Source organism: Tiliqua scincoides, chromosome 6 (genome assembly GCF_035046505.1).
Source record: "Tiliqua scincoides isolate rTilSci1 chromosome 6, rTilSci1.hap2, whole genome shotgun sequence".
Lineage (NCBI taxonomy): Eukaryota > Metazoa > Chordata > Lepidosauria > Squamata > Scincidae > Tiliqua > Tiliqua scincoides.
Window position 1 is genome coordinate 56,209,720 of NC_089826.1, and position 19,370 is coordinate 56,229,089.

At 43.3% G+C, this 19,370-nt stretch overlaps 1 protein-coding gene across 1 annotated transcript; it reads right to left on the reverse strand.

The window, feature by feature from the left end:
* Positions 1 to 1,825: 1,825 nt before the first annotated feature.
* AGA (aspartylglucosaminidase) lies at positions 1,826 to 17,602 on the reverse strand. The gene is made up of 9 exons (XM_066632053.1): positions 17,391 to 17,602; positions 14,596 to 14,749; positions 12,207 to 12,319; positions 9,962 to 10,074; positions 8,232 to 8,349; positions 6,461 to 6,536; positions 5,259 to 5,366; positions 2,801 to 2,934; positions 1,826 to 2,163 (listed from the first exon to the last, which is right to left on the reverse strand). Exons 1-9 carry the CDS (start codon positions 17,545 to 17,547, stop codon positions 2,063 to 2,065), a joined length of 1,074 nt encoding a protein of 357 aa, XP_066488150.1. The 5' UTR covers positions 17,548 to 17,602; the 3' UTR covers positions 1,826 to 2,062.
* Positions 17,603 to 19,370: the final 1,768 nt, after the last annotated feature.

The following is a 19,370-nucleotide window of genomic DNA, read 5'->3' on the forward strand; positions in this document are numbered from 1 at the left end:
GAAGGTAGTAGGACAGAGTCCATTAAGGAATACTGCAAATTTTGGTTCTTTCCAAAGAAAAATAAAATTAGAGTGTTTTAGATTCACCTAATCTGAAGTTTTCAAATATAATTATTTGAGGAAGCCCTGAAGGAATAATGACACAGCTCAGTAGTTTCCCCTGCTCAAAGCATACATGTAGAATAATTTTACCCCAAATATTACAAAGGGAAAATTCCATTTTTTTTAAAGGTAGTAAGTTGCTTCTATACTGTTCTATAAGACAAAAAAGACACTCAGAAGCATTATAATGATTGACTCTTCAAGTTTATTTACAATGCAATCCTGACCACATCAGTGGGCTTCAACCTTTTTCATGCCATGACCCCAACAAATAAATGAAACTGAGGGACTGATCCCACCCCCTTCCTAGGACCAATCCATCTATCCCTACCCCATTTCCCCCTGCTGCTTGTGTCTTCACAACAACCCTGTGAGGTAGCAGCCTGAACAGGGCTGGCCTTAGGAGCTGAAGGGTGAGACAGTGAGAAGAGGCCGTGCAAGAGTATATCAAAAACTCAGTTTCAATAAGGCTGTACCATTATTGGTTTGCATCTGAGCCCTCTCTCGCACAGGTTTTAGAAAGTTGCCATGGCCCCATTAGGGTCATGGCTACAGGACTACAGAACACTGCTATACATGTCTACTCAAAGGACATTTTGCTAAATTCAGTGATTCTTACTCCCAGTTAAGGTGTATAGGATTGCAGCCTTAAAGCAGTGCGAGTTGAAACATTTTCAATTTCCAAGAAATGCCTGGAGCCTATTAGGGTCCAATGCTATAGCTACTTATCCCATTAATTTGGAAGGATTCACATTTCAACCAAAAGCTCTTACAGTGCAGATAAAACTATTTCTTCCATATTAATGGCAAGCATTTTAGAACCAGGCTTTGCAACTGGAGAAATAGTTCTGAATGCAAGCTCCCTATAATCACTGAAGGAACATTCTCCTTCTGCTGAGGGCCCTTATGCACGTGGAAGCGGTCCCTTTTTGTGATCTAAATATTCTTTCCATTCTTGGAGAGAGCTTGTGGAGGTGTTATTCTGGATGCAACCCTAGGCTCACATCAATTAGACAAGGCACAGAAAATGAAGTAGTGTCTGAGAAAGGCCCTGCTGTGACAGCCGACATATTCGACTTCCACGTTTTGATCAAAGCATATGATAACACACATGAGGTTATACCACTTTTTTACTCAGCCACCTTGTATAGCTGATAGCAAATGGCCCAGCATCAGCCAGTGAGCTGATGTTACCTGGTACAGTATCAAAACTTAGAAAGTCAATGAGAGCTTGGACATACTAAGCTGATTACAGAATAGCAAGATTGAGAGAAAACAGGAATATAAATAAGAAGTCTTTGCAATTTATGGAAGGGGGGGTAGGGGAGCAATGTTCAATTAAATCACCAACAGTACTTCCAGTATTTAAATAAGCTCAGTGCTCACACACTTGATGACTGACTAATTACACAAAAACAGTAAGATGGTATTGAGTGTTCACATCAGCTGCTGAAATTGTTTTTCATTTTTTTCAGTCCTGAAAATTTATTTCTGGTTGTTAATGGCACAAGAGTCACATCTGTGTCCCAGTTCAGAAGCTTTTTCCATGGGTGTTCCCAGTTCATGTACAGAAAATAGATCTCCAGTAATCTGAAAATACATTTTGAAAGGAGGTTCGTTGGGGGGGGGGGAGCTGTCCAAAATGGCCTGAAACATATTCACTTACCCTCTCTTTAAGATGGTACAGCAGCTTTGGGAGTACTGGAGAAATAACTTGCCAGCCTTTTGGATAGATTGGTTTTATTCAGTTCATGTTGTTCCAAGTTTACTTAAGCATTGCAATATGACAGAACAAAGCTTAATTAGACCGGCAATTAACCCATTTGACACACATTTATTTTTGCCCTCATATTTATGGGCAAGCTAAAGTGTGCAGTTAATTGTTATAAAAGTGAAAACCCCAAAAGCTCCATTTCTTCCATTGTCTTCAGTGCAGATGCTGGTTTCAGCAGAAAGCATATTAAATGCAATCCACTATTTGTTCAGATGGCTGCCTCAGAGTGGGATTAGATACCATAAAATGAAACTGGGTGAATCCTGGAACTTTATTGCAGGCGGCACCTGTGGCAGGAAGGGAAGAGACAAGAGAGTAAACTATGACCGTCACATTAATTTGTCTCCTTGTGCTTTTAACATCCAAGGATTCCACTATCAATTCTACTACAATGGTGTTATTGTTCTTTTATAGCCTTAATCAACCTAGCATTGAGATTTCTTTTTAAAGTCTGTTTTACTTTTGAAGATTGAACTGCCTCTAACCGAGCACAGTGGACTTCACACTCTTAAAATATAATTCAAAGTTTAGTATATTTTGTTTTAATTTACATCTTAATACTGGTGTTAATGAGTCCTTGCATCTCTAATCTTTCAAACATAGAACTGCGGGAAAGCAAAGATAAAAGGACTGCAAGAACCAGTCTAAACCAATAAACCATATTGATTAGCAAAATGATACTTCTCGTTGATCCGAGGCTTCACTAATGAGATACCCAGCATGACCAACCTTTGATTGCTTTGAAGTTGTGCCTCAGTCACATGTTATCTTCCAGCAAGAATGCAAATATTTTGATCAAATATTTTCATAGGCATCCAAGCCATACCTTGGCTGGTATGACGAATGAACAACATAAACTGAGTCAAAGTTTGGCTAACTTACTCCAAACTTATAATCTTTGCACGAAATAGCAAAAAGACGCACCATAGCTTCCAGTTGTGTTGGCACAAATAACAGCACCAAAGAAGAATGGGACATATTTCTGCATTCTGGTAATAACTTTCTGGCAGGCCACTGTTGGATCCATTCCTGTGCGCATGTACTCCACTGCCTGATAGCTGGTTTAGAGAAAAAAGAAGAAACTAGTACAAAAGCTCTCAAGCTTGGCTTAGCAACACCTCTAAGTCAAGAATAATTATTTTTAAGACTTTTCTACAGATAACAAAGACTTAGGGAAAAAAATCAAAAGGGATCCTGGAAGCCTTTGCAGATACTATCTGAATGTTTTGAAAGAAATTTCTACAATCCTGAGGATGCATTTGTTTTTTAAGCAGAGATACTCAGTAAACCTAAGCTGTGCCAGCAAACGGTTTGCTCTAGTATTCGGAGAAAACACTAGCAGTTGCTAGGAGGTGTAGGGGGCTGTGAGCCACCCAGGTGATGCACACGGGGGTGGGGGTGGGGAGGGGGAAGACACCACTACTGCCAAAAAATTTTTTAAATCTTGGTATTTTTGAATACCATCATGTTATATATATATCATTTGATGCGTGTTTTCATGCAGAATGCAATGGAAAAAAATGTGTTGAAATATCTCTATTCTATCAAATGTTCTAGCCCAAAAACTCAGCAGGGGGTGGGATGATGGAGCATCACCATGCCTACCTCCCAGGACACTACCCCGCCCACTGCATGGGAGGAGGTCCATCATGGGGGTGACATGATGGCCTCCTGTATCAGATGATGCAAACCCCAGTGACGCCACTGCTCACTGGGCCTGACATTGTGAGCTTCATTTGGAGAATGTGCATTTCCTTTCTTCCCCATCCCACATAGTTCTCTCACAGTGTTTGTGCATTTTTTCAGTCGCCTCCAAGATTTTATCTAATTTTTTTTTTTGGTCTAAGTTTTGAGACTTATTACAGCCCAGACTGCTGTGCAGAAGTCCCCAAAGGTTGATCATTAAAACTTCCGAGAATGTACAGTTTGTGACCAATTAAGCCAAAGGGCAGAGCTCAGGGAAGATGTGAAATCCCCAAGCTTGTCTGACCAACTTTGGGAAGCTTCCCAGCCAGAATGAAGCAAACCCTTATGCAGGCTTGCTTGACATACAATTTATGCGCATCTATTCGCCTATATGACTGCTAAGAACCTTGCCCAACCCCACTGCAAACTAACTTTAGTTATATGCATTGCAGACTTTAAGAAAAAATGTGGATTAAAGGATGCTTCTGATTTCTGTGCAGTTTGCTTAGCTATTCTGTGAAAAGGTGCTCCCCTCCCTTCAAAGGGAGCCTGAACCCTGAACCACAGACATTCACAGTCCAAGGGCCCAATCCGATCCGACTTTCCAGCGCTGATGCAACCATGCCAATAGAGCAGGCACTGCATCTGGGGAGGGGGTGCAATCACGGAGGCCTCCTCAAGGTAAGGGAATGTTTGTTCCGCTACTTCAGGGCTGCTTGCGGCTGCATCAGTGCTAGAAAGTTGGATGGGATCAGGCCTTTGGTTTACATTCTGAGTTGGAGAAGAACTTTTAAGGAGAGAATGATTCTTGATTATTACTACATTACTGCATTACCAGGTACACAAGTTTATATTCTGAACCACGCAGTTACAAACTCAGGTGACATAAGCAATTCTCCACTGCTAAAAACATTTTTCTATTGTACTATCCTACTACTATCCCTGAGGTAAGGAAAGAAATGTTGCCATATCTTGAGGAGGCCTCCAAGACTGCCTCCCCAACACAGGACGTAGTGCATAACCCATAGGCACAGCAGCACTGGCACTGGAAAATTGGGTAGTAATGGACCCTCCGACCACTTTGTGATAGTAACATACAGAAACTATAAGTTTTGAGTTTTTGTGATTTTTTAAACTAATCCATGAATCTTCTGGTAATCACATAATACCAGAACCAGGGGACATCCACTAAAATTGAGTGTTGGGCGGGTTAGGACAGACAAAAGAAAATATTTCTTTACTCAGCGCGTGGTCAGTCTGTGGAACTCCTTGCCACAGGATGTGGTGCTGGCGTCTAGCCTAGACGCCTTTAAAAGGGGATTGGACGAGTTTCTGGAGGAAAAATCCATTATGGGGTACAAGCCATGATGTGTATGCGCAACCTCCTGATTTTAGGAATGGGTTAAGTCAGAATGCCAGATGTAGGGGAGAGCACCAGGACGAGGTCTCTTGTTATCTGGTGCGCTCCCTGGGGCATTTGGTGGGCCGCTGTGAGATACAGGAAGCTGGACTAGATGGGCCTATGGCCTGATCCAGTGGGGCTGTTCTTATGTTCTTATGTTCTTATGGTAGTGCAGTCAAGGAGACAGACAAGAATGGCTACTTGACACCAAGAGTCACACATAAATAGCTCCAATATTTAAAAAAAACAAAACCCACCCCAACCCAATCTGTTCAAAATTCATAAGATTAACACCTAGGCAAGAAGCGCATCATCACATCCCCATCTCCAGTGGCAGCTGCACCTCCAGCTGTACTGTCCGCATATGCTCCAGCTCCAGCTATTGGAGAGTCACCTACACGTCTAAACAGAGTTCAGGAGAAGGAAATTAACATTAACAAAATTAAAGTAGTCAGTGTAGGTAGTTTCTGATATTTCCCATAAAACACAAAAATGACAGTAACAAAGCAACATTATGGGTTATTCGTTTCCACTAAGGTGATAAACCTGTGTCTGGATATACCATTTCACACTGGGGGGCTCACATAATTTGTACACAGGGCCGTTCAATCAACTATGGGCACAATCCTAACCCACTTTCCAGCACCAGCAGAAGGGCAATGCAGCTCTGAGGTAAGGGAACAAACATTCCCTTACTTTGAGGCGGGTTCCGTGAGTACCACCCAACTGCAGGATGAAACACACATCCCACTGGCACAGCTATGCCAGTGCTGGGAAGTTAGTTAGGATTTGGGCCTATAAATTCTAGAATTTTCTTCTCACCTAGTTTTCCATGCAGAAGAACATTCAATTATGTGAGTTGCCACCTGAAGACAGAAACGGTATAATCAAGACAGTGGTGACCACATCAATTAGAATTATAGCCAAGCCTCCATATTTAAGGGCAGATCTTATTTACTTAAATTAGGAAGGTCAAGTCTATGATTTGCTGCTTTTTTTAACAGGAATATCGTTCTGTTCCAGTAAGAATATGTATATATTTCAAAGCACTTCAAATACAACTTTCAGTATCAGCCAGCCTGATATACAACAGATGGGCAGGATGGGACTGAGAGACAGCAGATTGTCTGAGGCCAGCCTAGTGAATTTATGGCTGGATCGAGCATTTAACTGTGGACTTCTAGCTCAGCTATTTAACAACTAGGCTGCAACAGCTCTATTCAAGGTATTCCTAAAGAACAATAGGCAGTTGTAACTGGGGAAAAAACATCAATAATAAGCCACTAATTTTCCAATCCAAGCTATATAAAATTTGTTCACATTATAGGAATGGTCTATACACACTGTGCTGGATGCTACTAGAAACACAACTAAAGTAAGGAATACAGTCTTTTATCCACATGGAATCAAAATTTCTGCCATGACAAATATTATTATTAATTATTATTAACAGTATTTATATACCGCTTTTCAACTAAAAGTTCACAAATACGAACCCCTGCATTTTGTGGTTTGCTCCGTTTGTAGATGTTCCTGCAGCAATCCTTCCATTCTGACCAACCACAATCATGCCTACAAATGACAACAGGAGTGAACCACTGAAGTATTTTGGATGCTTTCGTGAAACATGACTGCATTTAACAGGGAGAGAATGTCAGGGTGATCATCTTCCAAAAGGCATAGGGCATCTGTTACAATAAGAATCTCAATAGCACTTTTTTTGAATGGCCAAGTGCTTAGCATGTATTATTGTGGTGTAATCCTGCTAACAACCTAGATGGATTACTATTATACTGCAACTGGGAGATGAAGCTGAGAGGGACTTGCCTAAGGTTGCCTAGTGTGTTTGTGGCAGAGGTAGAACTCAGGAAGTCCTGAATCACAGCTCAGTCTTTTTGCCACAACACCATGCCCAGTTCTCCACCAAGACAACATTCTGCAAGTGCCATATTTCCAAACACTGTACCACTGATGGGACAAGCTTCACCTGGGAAATGTTCCCAAACCTCTTAAAAAGAGAGAGAGAATACCTGTGAAGTATGGAGTAGGTCCATTCTAGGGCCATTACTTTTAGGCAAAGTAAGTCTTCTATCAGTGAAGGAAAATGGTTGCTAACGCTTTACCTGCCCTAGAAGGTCTACATAAAATTAAATATGAAGATTACATAATATCCTCCGGGTTGGCATCAGATTGATTCATTTCAAGTCCCTATAAATACACAGATCAGCCATCTAATTCTTCATTTCCAAAATAAAATCTAACACTTGCAAATGGCTAACAGGTGGCAGGGAGTTCCATGAAACAACTGACACAGTATCAGGCAGTGGTTCATTGTTTGGGTTAGCAATGCCTACATTTGCCAAGTGGGCAGTTTGCCCAGAGCAGGCAAAATGCTTCATTAATGCTTCACTGTGTTACTCCGATTCTGCACCTTGTCCCACACAGCAGTATGTCATGTTGGAAACCACTATTGCAAAGTCAATTATCGGCTTAGGCAGACTGCCAAGGTACAAGTGTTCATGAGGACACGCCTTCAGAAAAGTAAGAGCTTTAGCATTTGACATTTAAAAAATGCTAATTGCTTGGTGAAGGCAAATTTAATCATCATATGAGAAGTATCTCCTTAAGGAACTGTCAATGAGACTTGTGCTCTCATCTCACTAAGGTGCTCCTGCAAATTCTGTATTTAATTGAAATGCAGATGGCAGACCAAAATCCAAAACACATGGAAAACTCCCCCTCCAACCCCCTCATCTTGAGTTAATGTTGAAAAATGTAAAATTGAAACTTGGCTCATTTGGTGGAAGATTTGCTTGATTTCTGTAGTTTCAAAACATCCACCATGAGAATCGGTTTGGCTGATCTGCTGAAATCTGGCACGCACATCTGAAATTATTGCTCCTGCACAAATATGAAGTTAAATGTTGCAATCCACGATCACAACCATGCTCTGCTAACAAAAGTTTTGCCTTAATAGGATTTGTGTAAAAAGTGATCTAAGGGGAACAGGATGCCATAATCCAGATTCTGAAGGCAAATTGAGAAGTGTACGTCGGATGCCCACAATATGTCCACAAATCCTTGGTAGGATGGTATACAGGTGTTGCCAAATCACTGATGCCTTGAGCAGTTTCTACAACTTTTAGAAGTCTTTTTAGATTAAGCCTTTTATGGCACTTAAAACGACTGACATTAAATTAATCAGACACATGGCAAACAAAAAGAAGGCTGCATGAAATAGCACCAATACTATATGAAAAGTCATACCAATTGTGTCATGATTATCCACGTCTATTCTTTTGGCTGAGTTGCTCCAATCTTCTTTACTAAACTTTTTGTTCTGTTTGTATGGCCCACATGATTTGGAAGCATCTGGTATAACGTTCTGTAATCAAAGTGGCATTCACGTTAAATCTTTAAGAAAAACAAATGGCATTTCAAAAGGAACCTGTACTTTTTCTTTGTTAAAAAAAACAAAAACATAACCATCATACTGAACAGATAATGCAAGCTTCTTGCCTATGCCAGAGACAAAGTTTCACTGCAGGCAAATTACTGTAGCTCACATGCTTTAAACAAAGAAAAGACAAAAGCATATATCTCAATTTAGAGCAACTCAATACTAAAACACTTTGGTTATAAAAAAAGCCCGTGGATCTCATGTTGTTATGTGATTTGCACAATGAATAGCCGGCAAAAAAATAAAATACATCAACGTTCTATGTGGAAAAAAACAGCATGAGAACATTTTTTTTTACCACCAACAGCTGTAATTTAGGATCAGTTCCTATCAAGCCTTATGAGCATCCCCACTGATTGTGATGAGTCAACTTCTTATAGAAAACCACACTGCTAGTTTCCGTAGGACTGAAGCCTCATAAGTGAACTTACCGTATTTCCATTGCACACATCCTACAAGAACTACAATACCTTATTTTGTTTTCCTTCACTAGTGGGTCAACTAAATGGACAAGAATGTGGTTTAAAAAACTCCTAACATCCCCTTGCAAGATCTTAAAATTCTTAAACACAGTAACACTAGACCAGAAAACAAATACCTTGCTGGCCGTCTTCCTTGCTATAGCTGGCCCGGGAGGAATACTGCACCCCAAATTTCCTACTTGCAGGGGATTAGAACTTCCCCACAAATAGTTTTTTCCAGCCCTTGGCCATGCATGATATACATCAAAGATCTTTATAATTTATTACATACTCTGGAAATGCTCCTATGGTAAACACTCCAATTTTCTTTAGAAGTCTCTCTCAAACTGTGGGTCACAAAACTCGATTCTCACTGTCATGCCGCAAAGCTTTACTGGGAGCCACTGGAGGCTGCTTCCAGGTCATGCCAGGCCCGTGACCCACTCCATTGACTTCCGTGAGCCCCAGAATGCGTTGCAGAAGTGACTTCTGGTTTGCTTCCACAACTTCAGGGTCACTTCCACAAGGCATTCAGGGGCCTGTGGAGGCCAATGGAGTGGGTCATGGGACAACCTGAAAGCAGCCTCTGAGTGCAATAGCGAGCGTTGGGTTGTGACCCCGTGCTGAGAACAAGGTGGGTCGTGGTGGCACAAAGTTTGGGAACTGCTGATCTCAAACTGCTTTCGAATATTTCTTTTTTGCCATTACTTCATGTACTGTAACAGAAACAGCATTGGTTGATATCAAATACAATATACTACAACCGAGCTGACTGGAAACATTTTCCAACTTTTTGATTGTGTAATCATGTTATCCCTTCTTCATATTCTATCACACCTCCTTGCCCATCTTCCAATAAGGAAGAGTATACTATAATCAATCTTTAAAAATTCTGCACCATATAAAGCCACCCCAATTCTAAATGCAAGTAATTTGGCAGGTTTGTTTTTTTAAACTGGGCATATGAATGAAATACTAGTTGATTTGCTTTTCCCCTAGAGAAAAATGTTTTCACAACAAACTACAGTGTGGTCAAAAAGTTTATAAGAGAAATCAAAAGTAAAATGGCATTCTACCTTCCAAAAGTTTGGCTGACAGTTTTGATTTAACCAATTTGAATATATTGAAAGAGAGTTCTGTGTAGTCAAGTCTTCAACTGTAAAGCCCATGCTTTCTGCAAACAGGGAAGCTTTATAGAACAGAGAGAGAAAGAAAATCAAACCACCTACACATAAATTTACAATAGCACGTATTAAGCAACACGACTACATCCCATTCCTACATCGCTTCCCTGCACTAGTTTAATGCTTAGGATGCATCTCTCATTATCCAAGATTATGTTCCCACTGTCAATGTTGACAATGTTAATGGGTTGTATCCAAACGAAGTTAGTCATGACTGTGTCTTTGGACTTCAGCTAGTCATCACTAAATCATCTCCTTGCATTCTATGGTGCTTAGCTGTGACACTTTCCATGGATACAAAACTATGTATTATTTTGGGGGGAGGGATTAATGTGCTTCAAATTTTTGGACTAATAAAAACTACAACTGAAGATGCCAGTATGCAAAGTTTTAACTGAAAGTTTTAACTGAAAGATTCATGAGAATACAAGCAATACTAGCATGCTGTCAGTAAATAGTAATACTGACAGCATGTATTAGTAATAGTAATTTACTGTAATTTACAGTATTTACAGTATAGTAATATTGTAATTAGTAATCGTAAATAGCAATACTAGCATGCTGTCAGACCGAAAGACAGGACGTTTCAAGAACAACTTGAATTATAAATGTGAACTCCTGAACTCTGTGACCTTACAAAGTTTAACGTATTTTAAACAATGTTTCTAATTATTTTCTTCATGATCAGACTTGTTTGAGAGAGGAAATTGCTTTGCAGGGGCATCAGATTGAGAAGTGCATATTTTGATATCTGATTTTTATTAAAGCTTGTTAGCTGGGGCAGCCCTAGCATCAACAATTTTTTTAGATAAGAACATAAGAATAGCCCCACTGGATCAGGCCGAGGGCCCACCTAGTCCAGCTTCCTGTATCTCACAGTGGCCCACCAAATGCCTGAGGGAGCTCACAAGACAACAGACACAACCTGTGGCCTGGTGCCCTCCCCTGCATCTGGCAATCAGAGGCAACCTGCCTCTAAAACCAAGAGCTTGCACATACCTACTATGACTTGTAACCCGTAATGAACTTTTTCCTCCAGAAATTTGTCCAATCCCCTCTTAAAGCCATCCAGGCAAGATGCCATAACTACATCCTGCAGCAAGGAGTTCCACAAAGTAATTACACGCTGGGTAAAGAAATATTTTCTTCTGTCTGTCCTAACTCTCCCAACACTCAACTTTTGTGGATGTCCCCTGGTTCTGGTGTTTTGTGAGAGGGAAAAGAGCGTCTCTCTATCTACTCTGTCCATCGCCTGCATGATTTTGTATGTGATTTTTCAGTGCTAAGAGCCAATACATACAGAAATACAGGTATAACCTAATTATCCATGGGCTTTTCACCCTTGGCTTTATCTCAATGTGATGAGAAAGGCCCTTTAAATTAAAGGAAAAAAGTCATTTAACAATAGTCTCATTAATGCAGGAGAAGGCAGTCAGCAGACAATGAATCATTCTCTCTCACTCCAGGTGCTTAGAACAGCTTCACTCAGAGGCAAGCAACCCCTCCCTTCCTACTGAGCACATGAAAGAATGCAAGTGATTATCACCTCCTCTTTGCATTCTTTTCCTGTGCTGTGCTCTGGGTGAGGGGTTGCTGCCTCCAAGTGAAGCCTTTCTAAGTGACCGCAGAATGATTGCCTGCCTAATGCCTCTGTCCCGAATTACAAAGGTCAGCAAGGCTGTTTTTAAATTGCTGAGCAAAGGGACATTATTTTTAAATAGATTTCCTTTAACATGATTTTTGGGCATCCATGTGGGTTCTGGGAACGGAACCCTCGTGGATACCGAGACTCAACCTGCAGTTTTAAGACTAGGTACCAATACAACTTTTTGGCGAGTGCTGAATTTATTAATGAAGGCTACAATCTTGTACAGACTTATGGGGGAATAACTCAGTGGAACTTACTTTCAGCTAAACATACACAGGATCAGATTGTATAATGCACAGATAGAAATAAACCATCAAATTAATCTAGAGCAAAGCGGTCCCAATCCTGTTAAAGCTAGCAGTCATTATGTCTCAACGAAACATTTCATTTGTCCCTAATAGTTTAAGTGGGACAGTCGCATCTATCTTTAGCTTTGTCTTTCAGTGCAGCACAAATCTAAAACTAATACTTGAAAATAGAGAAAGTTACCCGACTCTCCAACCAATAAGGTGTGCCTAGTATGCTGTATCACTTTTCGAGCCACGCCAATAGCATTCTTTATGCGTCTAAGATCTGCTACTGCTCCAACTTCCATAGTGTTACTGGACCAACAAACAAACAAACAAACTCAAAGAAACAATACATCTAAGCCACAGAATGCAATGTATGCCTTGTATGAGGGACAGAAATTAGATTGATAAAGAAATATAGTTTGCTGTCAAAAAGTCATTTGCTATCCTTCTGATTTACATCAGGCCGCTCCAGAGTGTGTGCTATGCTGCAGCTATAGGCTGCAGTCCCGGGAAGTCTGTGCTACAGTATTTTGCTCTCACTTCAAAACATGTGTTGAGGTTTCAGCATTGGGAAATGCAAATGCTAAACCCAAAGCATCTGGGCAGTAGATGAGGACCTGAAATCAAAATAACATTTTTCTCCCCAGGGAAACCTTCCTTGACAATCTTCCCAGGGTCTTAAAGGTGTTAAAATATGAACCATTTGTCATTCTGGACAAGATTTTAATCTATAGCAATTCCTTTTATTTCACCTTCTAATTTAATACTTTACTTTGGGTCACAATTATAAACAAAAAGGGGAGATGTTCAATTTGTTCTCCACCAACTGCTCCAAAATTAGCCAAGATGCAATATCCATTTCAAAACATTCTTAAACCAAATCCTTTATTTTGCTATATTCACAATTGCACTGATAATCTCTCAATATACTTTACTAGTAGGCTGTCATGCTTTTCTGCGGAAAGCTGGAAGCAGGCATCTCCACTTTTGCCCTACCGCTTCCCCGGGGTAGAGCCTTGATGCAGCTCATTGGCTGCTGGGAGTCACATATGCAAGACCTAGACACAAGGAATGGGTTTGTGCTGGCTCACTACTCAGTGTGTTCCTGTACAGAGCCCCTTCCCACCCTCTTCAGTCAGTCCAAGAGTAGCTGGTCACCCTGCTTGGGGGCCAGGTAGGAATTTTTTGCCATCAGCCTGACTGGCTCTTAGCTGGTAGTCTGCTCCCCCCCCCCGACTGGTGTTTTGCCAGTGGGCTGTTTTGTATTATATTCTGGTCACTTTAGGCAGGTGCGTGCGCATGGGTTAGGGTAGGTAGGTTTAGGTCCTGGTGTCCACTTTGAGATAGCAAAGTCAGAGGGTGAAACAGGACTGCTCAGATTATGCTTGACTGGCTCAATGAGGCTGGTTGGCAAATTTTCTGGCTGAATTTGGCAAAGGCTATCGCAAGGCTTGCCAGTAGGCCTGCGCTGTCCAGCTGTCTTGACCGTTGAAGGTTGGCCATGATAGGTGCATTCTGTCCTTGATGGAGTGCTGCCTTGAATCAAGTGGTAAACCCATTATTCACCTGGGGGAGGCAGCCAGTGCTGTTTCCCCCATCCTAGTGACTGGAGGCTGGAGTTAGGGGGCTGGAGTTCAGGTTTAACCCTGCTGTAGAATTTTGGTTTTCAATAAAGTGGCAATTTCAACAGGCCTCTGTTTCGCATGCTTATTTGGGGGGGGGGGGTTTCCATGGGTAAAGGGTAGCAGGCACAAAATTGTCTGCTCCACTGCAGTGAATGGGAAAGATCCTGCACATAGAGGAAACACAGGTTAGGTTCCAGAGAGTTGTACTTAACACTGAAAATTGTTTATGCGACACAAGCCACATTGTGAACAGCTCTCTGTAGTGGTTGAAAAACAGTAGAGAAATATTTATTTCTACAAATTAGTCTGTAAAATAGATAATAATTCACTCCCTAGTGAACGTACACACTACAGTAACTCTGCTTTTTTGTTGTGTACTGTACAAAATGGGTTGAAGATTATCTATTTATTTATGCAACATAAACAAAATTGTGAACAGCTCTCTGTAGTGGTTGAAAAATGGTATAGAAATATTTCTATAGATAAATTATCTGTAAAGTAGATAATAATTATCTCCCTAGTGAATGTACACACTTATGGTAACCTTGCTTTTTTGTTGTGTAATGTGCAAAATGGATCTTAGAGCTGCTCAGATTAGGGGAGGGGGGGCTGCATTTATATTAGTTGCATTTTACAACTTGCATCTTACATTTTACCCCAAGTTCCAATTTCCATTAGTTGGAAAGGAACACAAGTACAGTTCTATTAAATACTTAACAAGCCTTCCATAAAATGCAGCGTCTCTTTCTATACCAAAAACCAGCACGATTGCACCTGCATGAAAATGCTGGAGCAGACAGACTGTGTCCGTGCAAAACCACCTACCGTTATCTTGCGACGTCTGCAAGTTGGATGTCCTTAAGTTGGGGGCAACCTGACTTTGCACATGCCAGGACTCCACAACTGCAAGGAGCTGCCAGATCAGAGAACAAATACATCTTCTCTTGTAGGACAACGTACCCATCCATAATCATGGCATCCAACGTTGTTTCTCCGTGCTCATCTGGATGTCCTCCATACCCAACACTTCCATCACATTGCTCAAGTTCACACTGGCCACAACCTCTCTCTACTGCATCCAGTTCAGAGCCTCCAGCCTGTAAGGTACTCCAAGCTGCAATTAATACACCATGCATTGAAGTATATGATGTTCTTACCGAATGCCTAAAAGAATCCCGTTCTTAAGAAACAGGTGTGGGTATCTCATCTTTGAAATACAGGTATGCACCACTTAACAACTGGGATACATTCTCCAATCCCTGTTGTTATGCGATTAGGTCATTAAGTGAACATTCAGTCCAATCTATTGCCTTGGTTGTGTAAACAGACACTCCCTGCCAGACACTAGCTGGCTGCACAGGCTACTGGAGATAGATTGCCTCTTCTTTGCATTAAGTGCCTCTCTGTTGTATAAACAGACACTCTGCTGGAAGGCTATGGGAGATGCGATTGCCTCATTAAGACCATCTTTATTGTGCTTTGACCACCATCATACATGCGGTCCGTCATTAGATGAACCATTGTTAAGCAGAGAACATTTGTATATGGGCAAGGTTCCTCCTTTGCATGTGACAAGTCCCAGCTTTCTTCCCAACTTCAAAGTGGCACAGGGATGTAGGAATTGCCTTCTCAGCTGGACAGCACTTTCCTGTCTCCTCCCAAGCAACAAGGTGGGAAGGTTGGCTCTCTGTGTTGTTGGAAAGGCCCCTCTCCCCATTTCTGGGCTACCTGGGTTTTAACCTAAAACCTGTTTGTCAATACAGATGTACAACCTCGTTAAAATATAAGAAGAGCACAGTGAATCAACTGCAAAATGTCTTTCCTTCTCTTTCACAAAGAACAACCACAGCCAGACCAACTGCTACATTTCTTGGGAGCAGGACAGCAGTTCTCAGAATAGCAGGACAGCACCCCCATGCAAGGCCGGAGGGGGCAAAAAGTTGCAGGAAAGAATTGCATCTGATTCAGGGGATGCCTTTCTCCCCCAACCAGCCAAGACCTAAATAAACTAGAGAACATAAAAACATAAGAAGAGCCCTGCTGGATCAGGCCAAAGGCCCATCTAGTCCAGCTTCTTGTATCTCACAGTGGCCCACCAAATGCCCCAGGAAGCACACAAGACAACAGACACAACTTGCTTCCCAGTGCCCTCCCCTGCTTCTGGCAATCAGAGGCAGCTTGCCTCTAAAATCAAGAGCCTGCACATACCTAATATGACTTGTAACCAGTAATGAACTTTTTCCTCCAGAAATTTGTCCAATTCCTTCTCAAAGGCATCCAGGCAAGATGCCATCACTACTGCCTGTGGCAAAGAGTTCCACAAACTAATTACACACTGGGTAAAGAAATATTTTCTTCTGTCTGTCCTAACTCTCTTGAGGGCCAAATCCTGTCCAATTTTCCAGTGCCCATGCAGATGTGCCAATGTGGCATGCATTGCATCTTGTGGTGGGAAGGCAGTCACAGAGGCCTTCTCAAGGTATGGTTCCCTTAACCTGGGGCTGCATTGCGACTGCACCGGTGCTGGAAAGTTGGATGAGTTTGGGCCCTGAATCAGGCTTGGCCCAAGCACACATTTTTGCCCCCATCTCTCTTGACCTTGTTGCTTCTACCTCCCCCCCCCCCCAGCTTATATTCTCCTTTTCCTGCTCTCTACCATTTCAAAAGGCATATGGGAAAAGGAGGAGACAAGCCTAGAAGGAGTCCTCTGCTTTTTTAAAAGATAGGGAGCTTGAAGGACGTGGGCAGTGATTGTGATGATGGTGAGAAGGCAATTACTGAGGACTGCAGTATCTCATACCACCAGGGTCAGTTAACAGGGCCTAGACCTAATGCCCCTCCCTCCAGGAGACCTTCCTTGTTACATTGCATTTATGTATGGCTAATGCACCCTGTGGCCTAGGAGGAGCCAAAGGCAGGAAGGGAACCTGCTTTGCTCTCATGATTCCTGGCTTTGGACAACATCCATGATATCCTGTTCGATTCCTCTTCTAATGTCATCCATCCCTAGGGGTACTGCTGCTGTCAGCCACTGCCAGAGGATTATCCCCAGTTCACAGATCTTGGCCTGCAACATCGCAAACTGTAGACCAGGGGTGGATCCAAGAGGAAAGCATGGGTGATGATCCCCCTAAACTGTTGCACCAGCGGGGAAGGGCACCTGCTAAGATGAGAGAGTGAAGTTGGGTGCCAGGGGAATGACCAGTAGGCGGGCATCTGTGGCGAGATCGCACCCAGCCAACAGAGCAGAGTTGGAATGGGGGCCCAGGTGAACCACACAGGTAGATCTGGGCTCTAAGGCCAAAATTCAATCAGGAGTCCAAGTCTGGTTGACCTGACTTGTGGAGTTAAGGCAGTACTCACTGTGCCCCCCCCCCCCCATACAAACACTGGCTCCAACCCTGCTTCAGGCAGGCTGCAATCCTAACCTCACTTTCCTGGGAGTAAGACCCATTGAACACACTAGGACTTCTGAGTAGACCTGGTTAGGGTTGTGCCCTCTGGCTGCAATCCTATTCACACTTTCCTGGGAGTAAACTCCAGTGACAACAATGGGACTTGCTTCTGAGTAGACAGGCATAGGACTGGGCTCTCCCTCTGGAACTAAGGAGGAGGGCTGGCTTGGTGGCTTCAGGACAAGCCTGGAAGCAGGGGGAAGCTCAGCTCCCAGAGACTGACAAAGCCCTGCGTAAGGATCAATCCATGCTCCACCGTCCCCTTTAGCAAACCGAGCCCTGGAGAAAGCGAGGCAGCACCTGTTTCTGTGGCTTTCCTGAAGGGCCAGGTGTTGATGACCAGGGGCAGCTCAGCCACCCCACCGAGGGCCGTGGCCCAGCCGCTCCCTGCTTGCTGCAGAAGCAGGAGGAGAAGGACGGACACGCAGCATCCCCTCCGCTGCCGATCCTGGCGCATCCCAACGGTTACTCTGATACACCCCCGAGACTCCCAGCCCCAGCAGGAACCAGGAAGGGCCCGCATCTCATGACTCGCATGCGCGATCGTCAGCAAGGGGTGGATCTCTGCCGGGCGGCGTCAGGCTCTTCTTCCACGCCCCTGGCCGCCTTGGGTAGCTGTGCGGTGCGCTCTTTGTGCGCAGGAGAGCCTGCAGAAGGCAAAGCCGCAGGGCAGTGGCGTAGCTGGAGGGGGGAAGCGCTAAGTTTTGCAGGGAGCCACACCGCTGCGTTCCCTTCGCAGTCTGGAATGGCTCTGATGGGAGGGGCCCCTTGCACGCTGCGGGGTGGCTCCCTGCAAAACTTACCGCTTTGCCCCCCCTCTGGCTACGCCACTGTCCCAGGGAAGCAAGGATGGGGAAGTCCACCTTTCAGGCGGGAGGGCTGCAGCAAACAGGAGCCAGCACAACTTTTGTGTCCCAGTAAAAGCGCTGGAGAGGTGTAGTCAGGATCTTTCATGCTTGCTGGTTCCAGCTGCTAGGGATTGGGACTACACCTTTGATGCCCCCCCTTCGCGTCTGCTCAGCCCCCAGGCTCCCTCCACCAAGAGAGATGCGATGGCTCACGTGTGCGCTTTCTATGCAGAACGATGGGCAGGATTGGATCCCACGGTGCAGAGAGAGGGAAGGCAGAGCTGCGGACAGGCTGGCACCCATCACTGTGCACGATCGCGGGGGATAGTGCAACGCACTCTCTGAAAGCGGTGCACTGGGGGGAATTAAGGCTCCACACTACTGACTGCGCAGCCGAGGGCAGGGCAGGGCAAAGAAACAGAGGTCGTGGCTGATCCCGAAAGGCACACGCACCCCCCCCCCCCTTTACAATATTTCTTAGGGAAGATTCCCCTTTATAAGGCTGAAATCCTATCCACACTTTCCTGGGAATAACTGACTATAATGGGACTTACTTCTGAGTAGACAGGCATCGGATTAGGCTCAAAGGGTACAATCCTATCCACACTTTCCTGGGAGTAAGCTCCATTGGCTATAATGGGACTTATTTCTGAGTAGGCAGGCATCGGACTGGGCTCTAAGTTCGTTAGCTGAGTCCAAGCTTTCTGATCCCTAACCCTGACTTATAAGGAGGGCTGTCTCTGTGTAACAAGAGCAAGACACAACAGTAGACTTTAGAAGACACTACTGTGTAGCCCTTAATAACAACAAAACGATGAAAACGCATGTCAACTGCTGTATAGGTTTTGAAAACGACAATAACCTAACAGAGGCATCAGAGGTTCCCCAAAGATGAAATTACAAGAAGCCCAGAAGAACAAAACAAAATTCCAAAGCACTATTTGGGTAAGGTATTATTAACTCATTTCTGCAGGGGAACCTCTCTCTCTCTCAGACACACACACTCACATACAAGGCTGGCTTGTCAAAAGGCTTTTACAATTTTCCATTGTTGCAAGAAAAATAAGTAAGACACAAACAATTATGAAGTGATAATGTCAGTTTGATGTATACAGTATACTGAGCAGACTTAAAAGCAATCTAAATTTATGATGGAAGCTACTTGTGGCTGTATTTTTCAAAAGCCTCTACCTGCCATTGCCAATTCTTTTTTAAACTGAATTCACACGATGTCCTAATCTAACAGAGGGAGCCTAGGCATGTCTACTCAGAAGGAAGTCCCAGTGTGTTCAGTAGGGCTTACTCCCAGGAAAGTGTGTATGATTGCTGTGTAAGTGAAAACCTGAATTTGTAGTCCAACCTGCTGCAGAAACAAGGCAAATTATTCTCAGTTACTATATGTTTAGGAAAGTCTATTTCATAGGGCCCATTC

Bases quoted from the DNA above. Each gene is read 5' to 3' on its own strand.
- AGA (XM_066632053.1), bottom strand. From the start codon at position 17,547: ATGCGCCAGGATCGGCAGCGGAGGGGATGCTGCGTGTCCGTCCTTCTC. The intron at 5,367-6,460 runs GTTCGTATTTGT...AACTCTGTTTAG, and splicing joins GCAAACCACAAAATGCAGGG to ACGTGTAGGTGACTCTCCAA. The intron at 2,935-5,258 runs GTGTTAATCTTA...TCTCTAAACCAG, and splicing joins ATGATGCGCTTCTTGCCTAG to CTATCAGGCAGTGGAGTACA.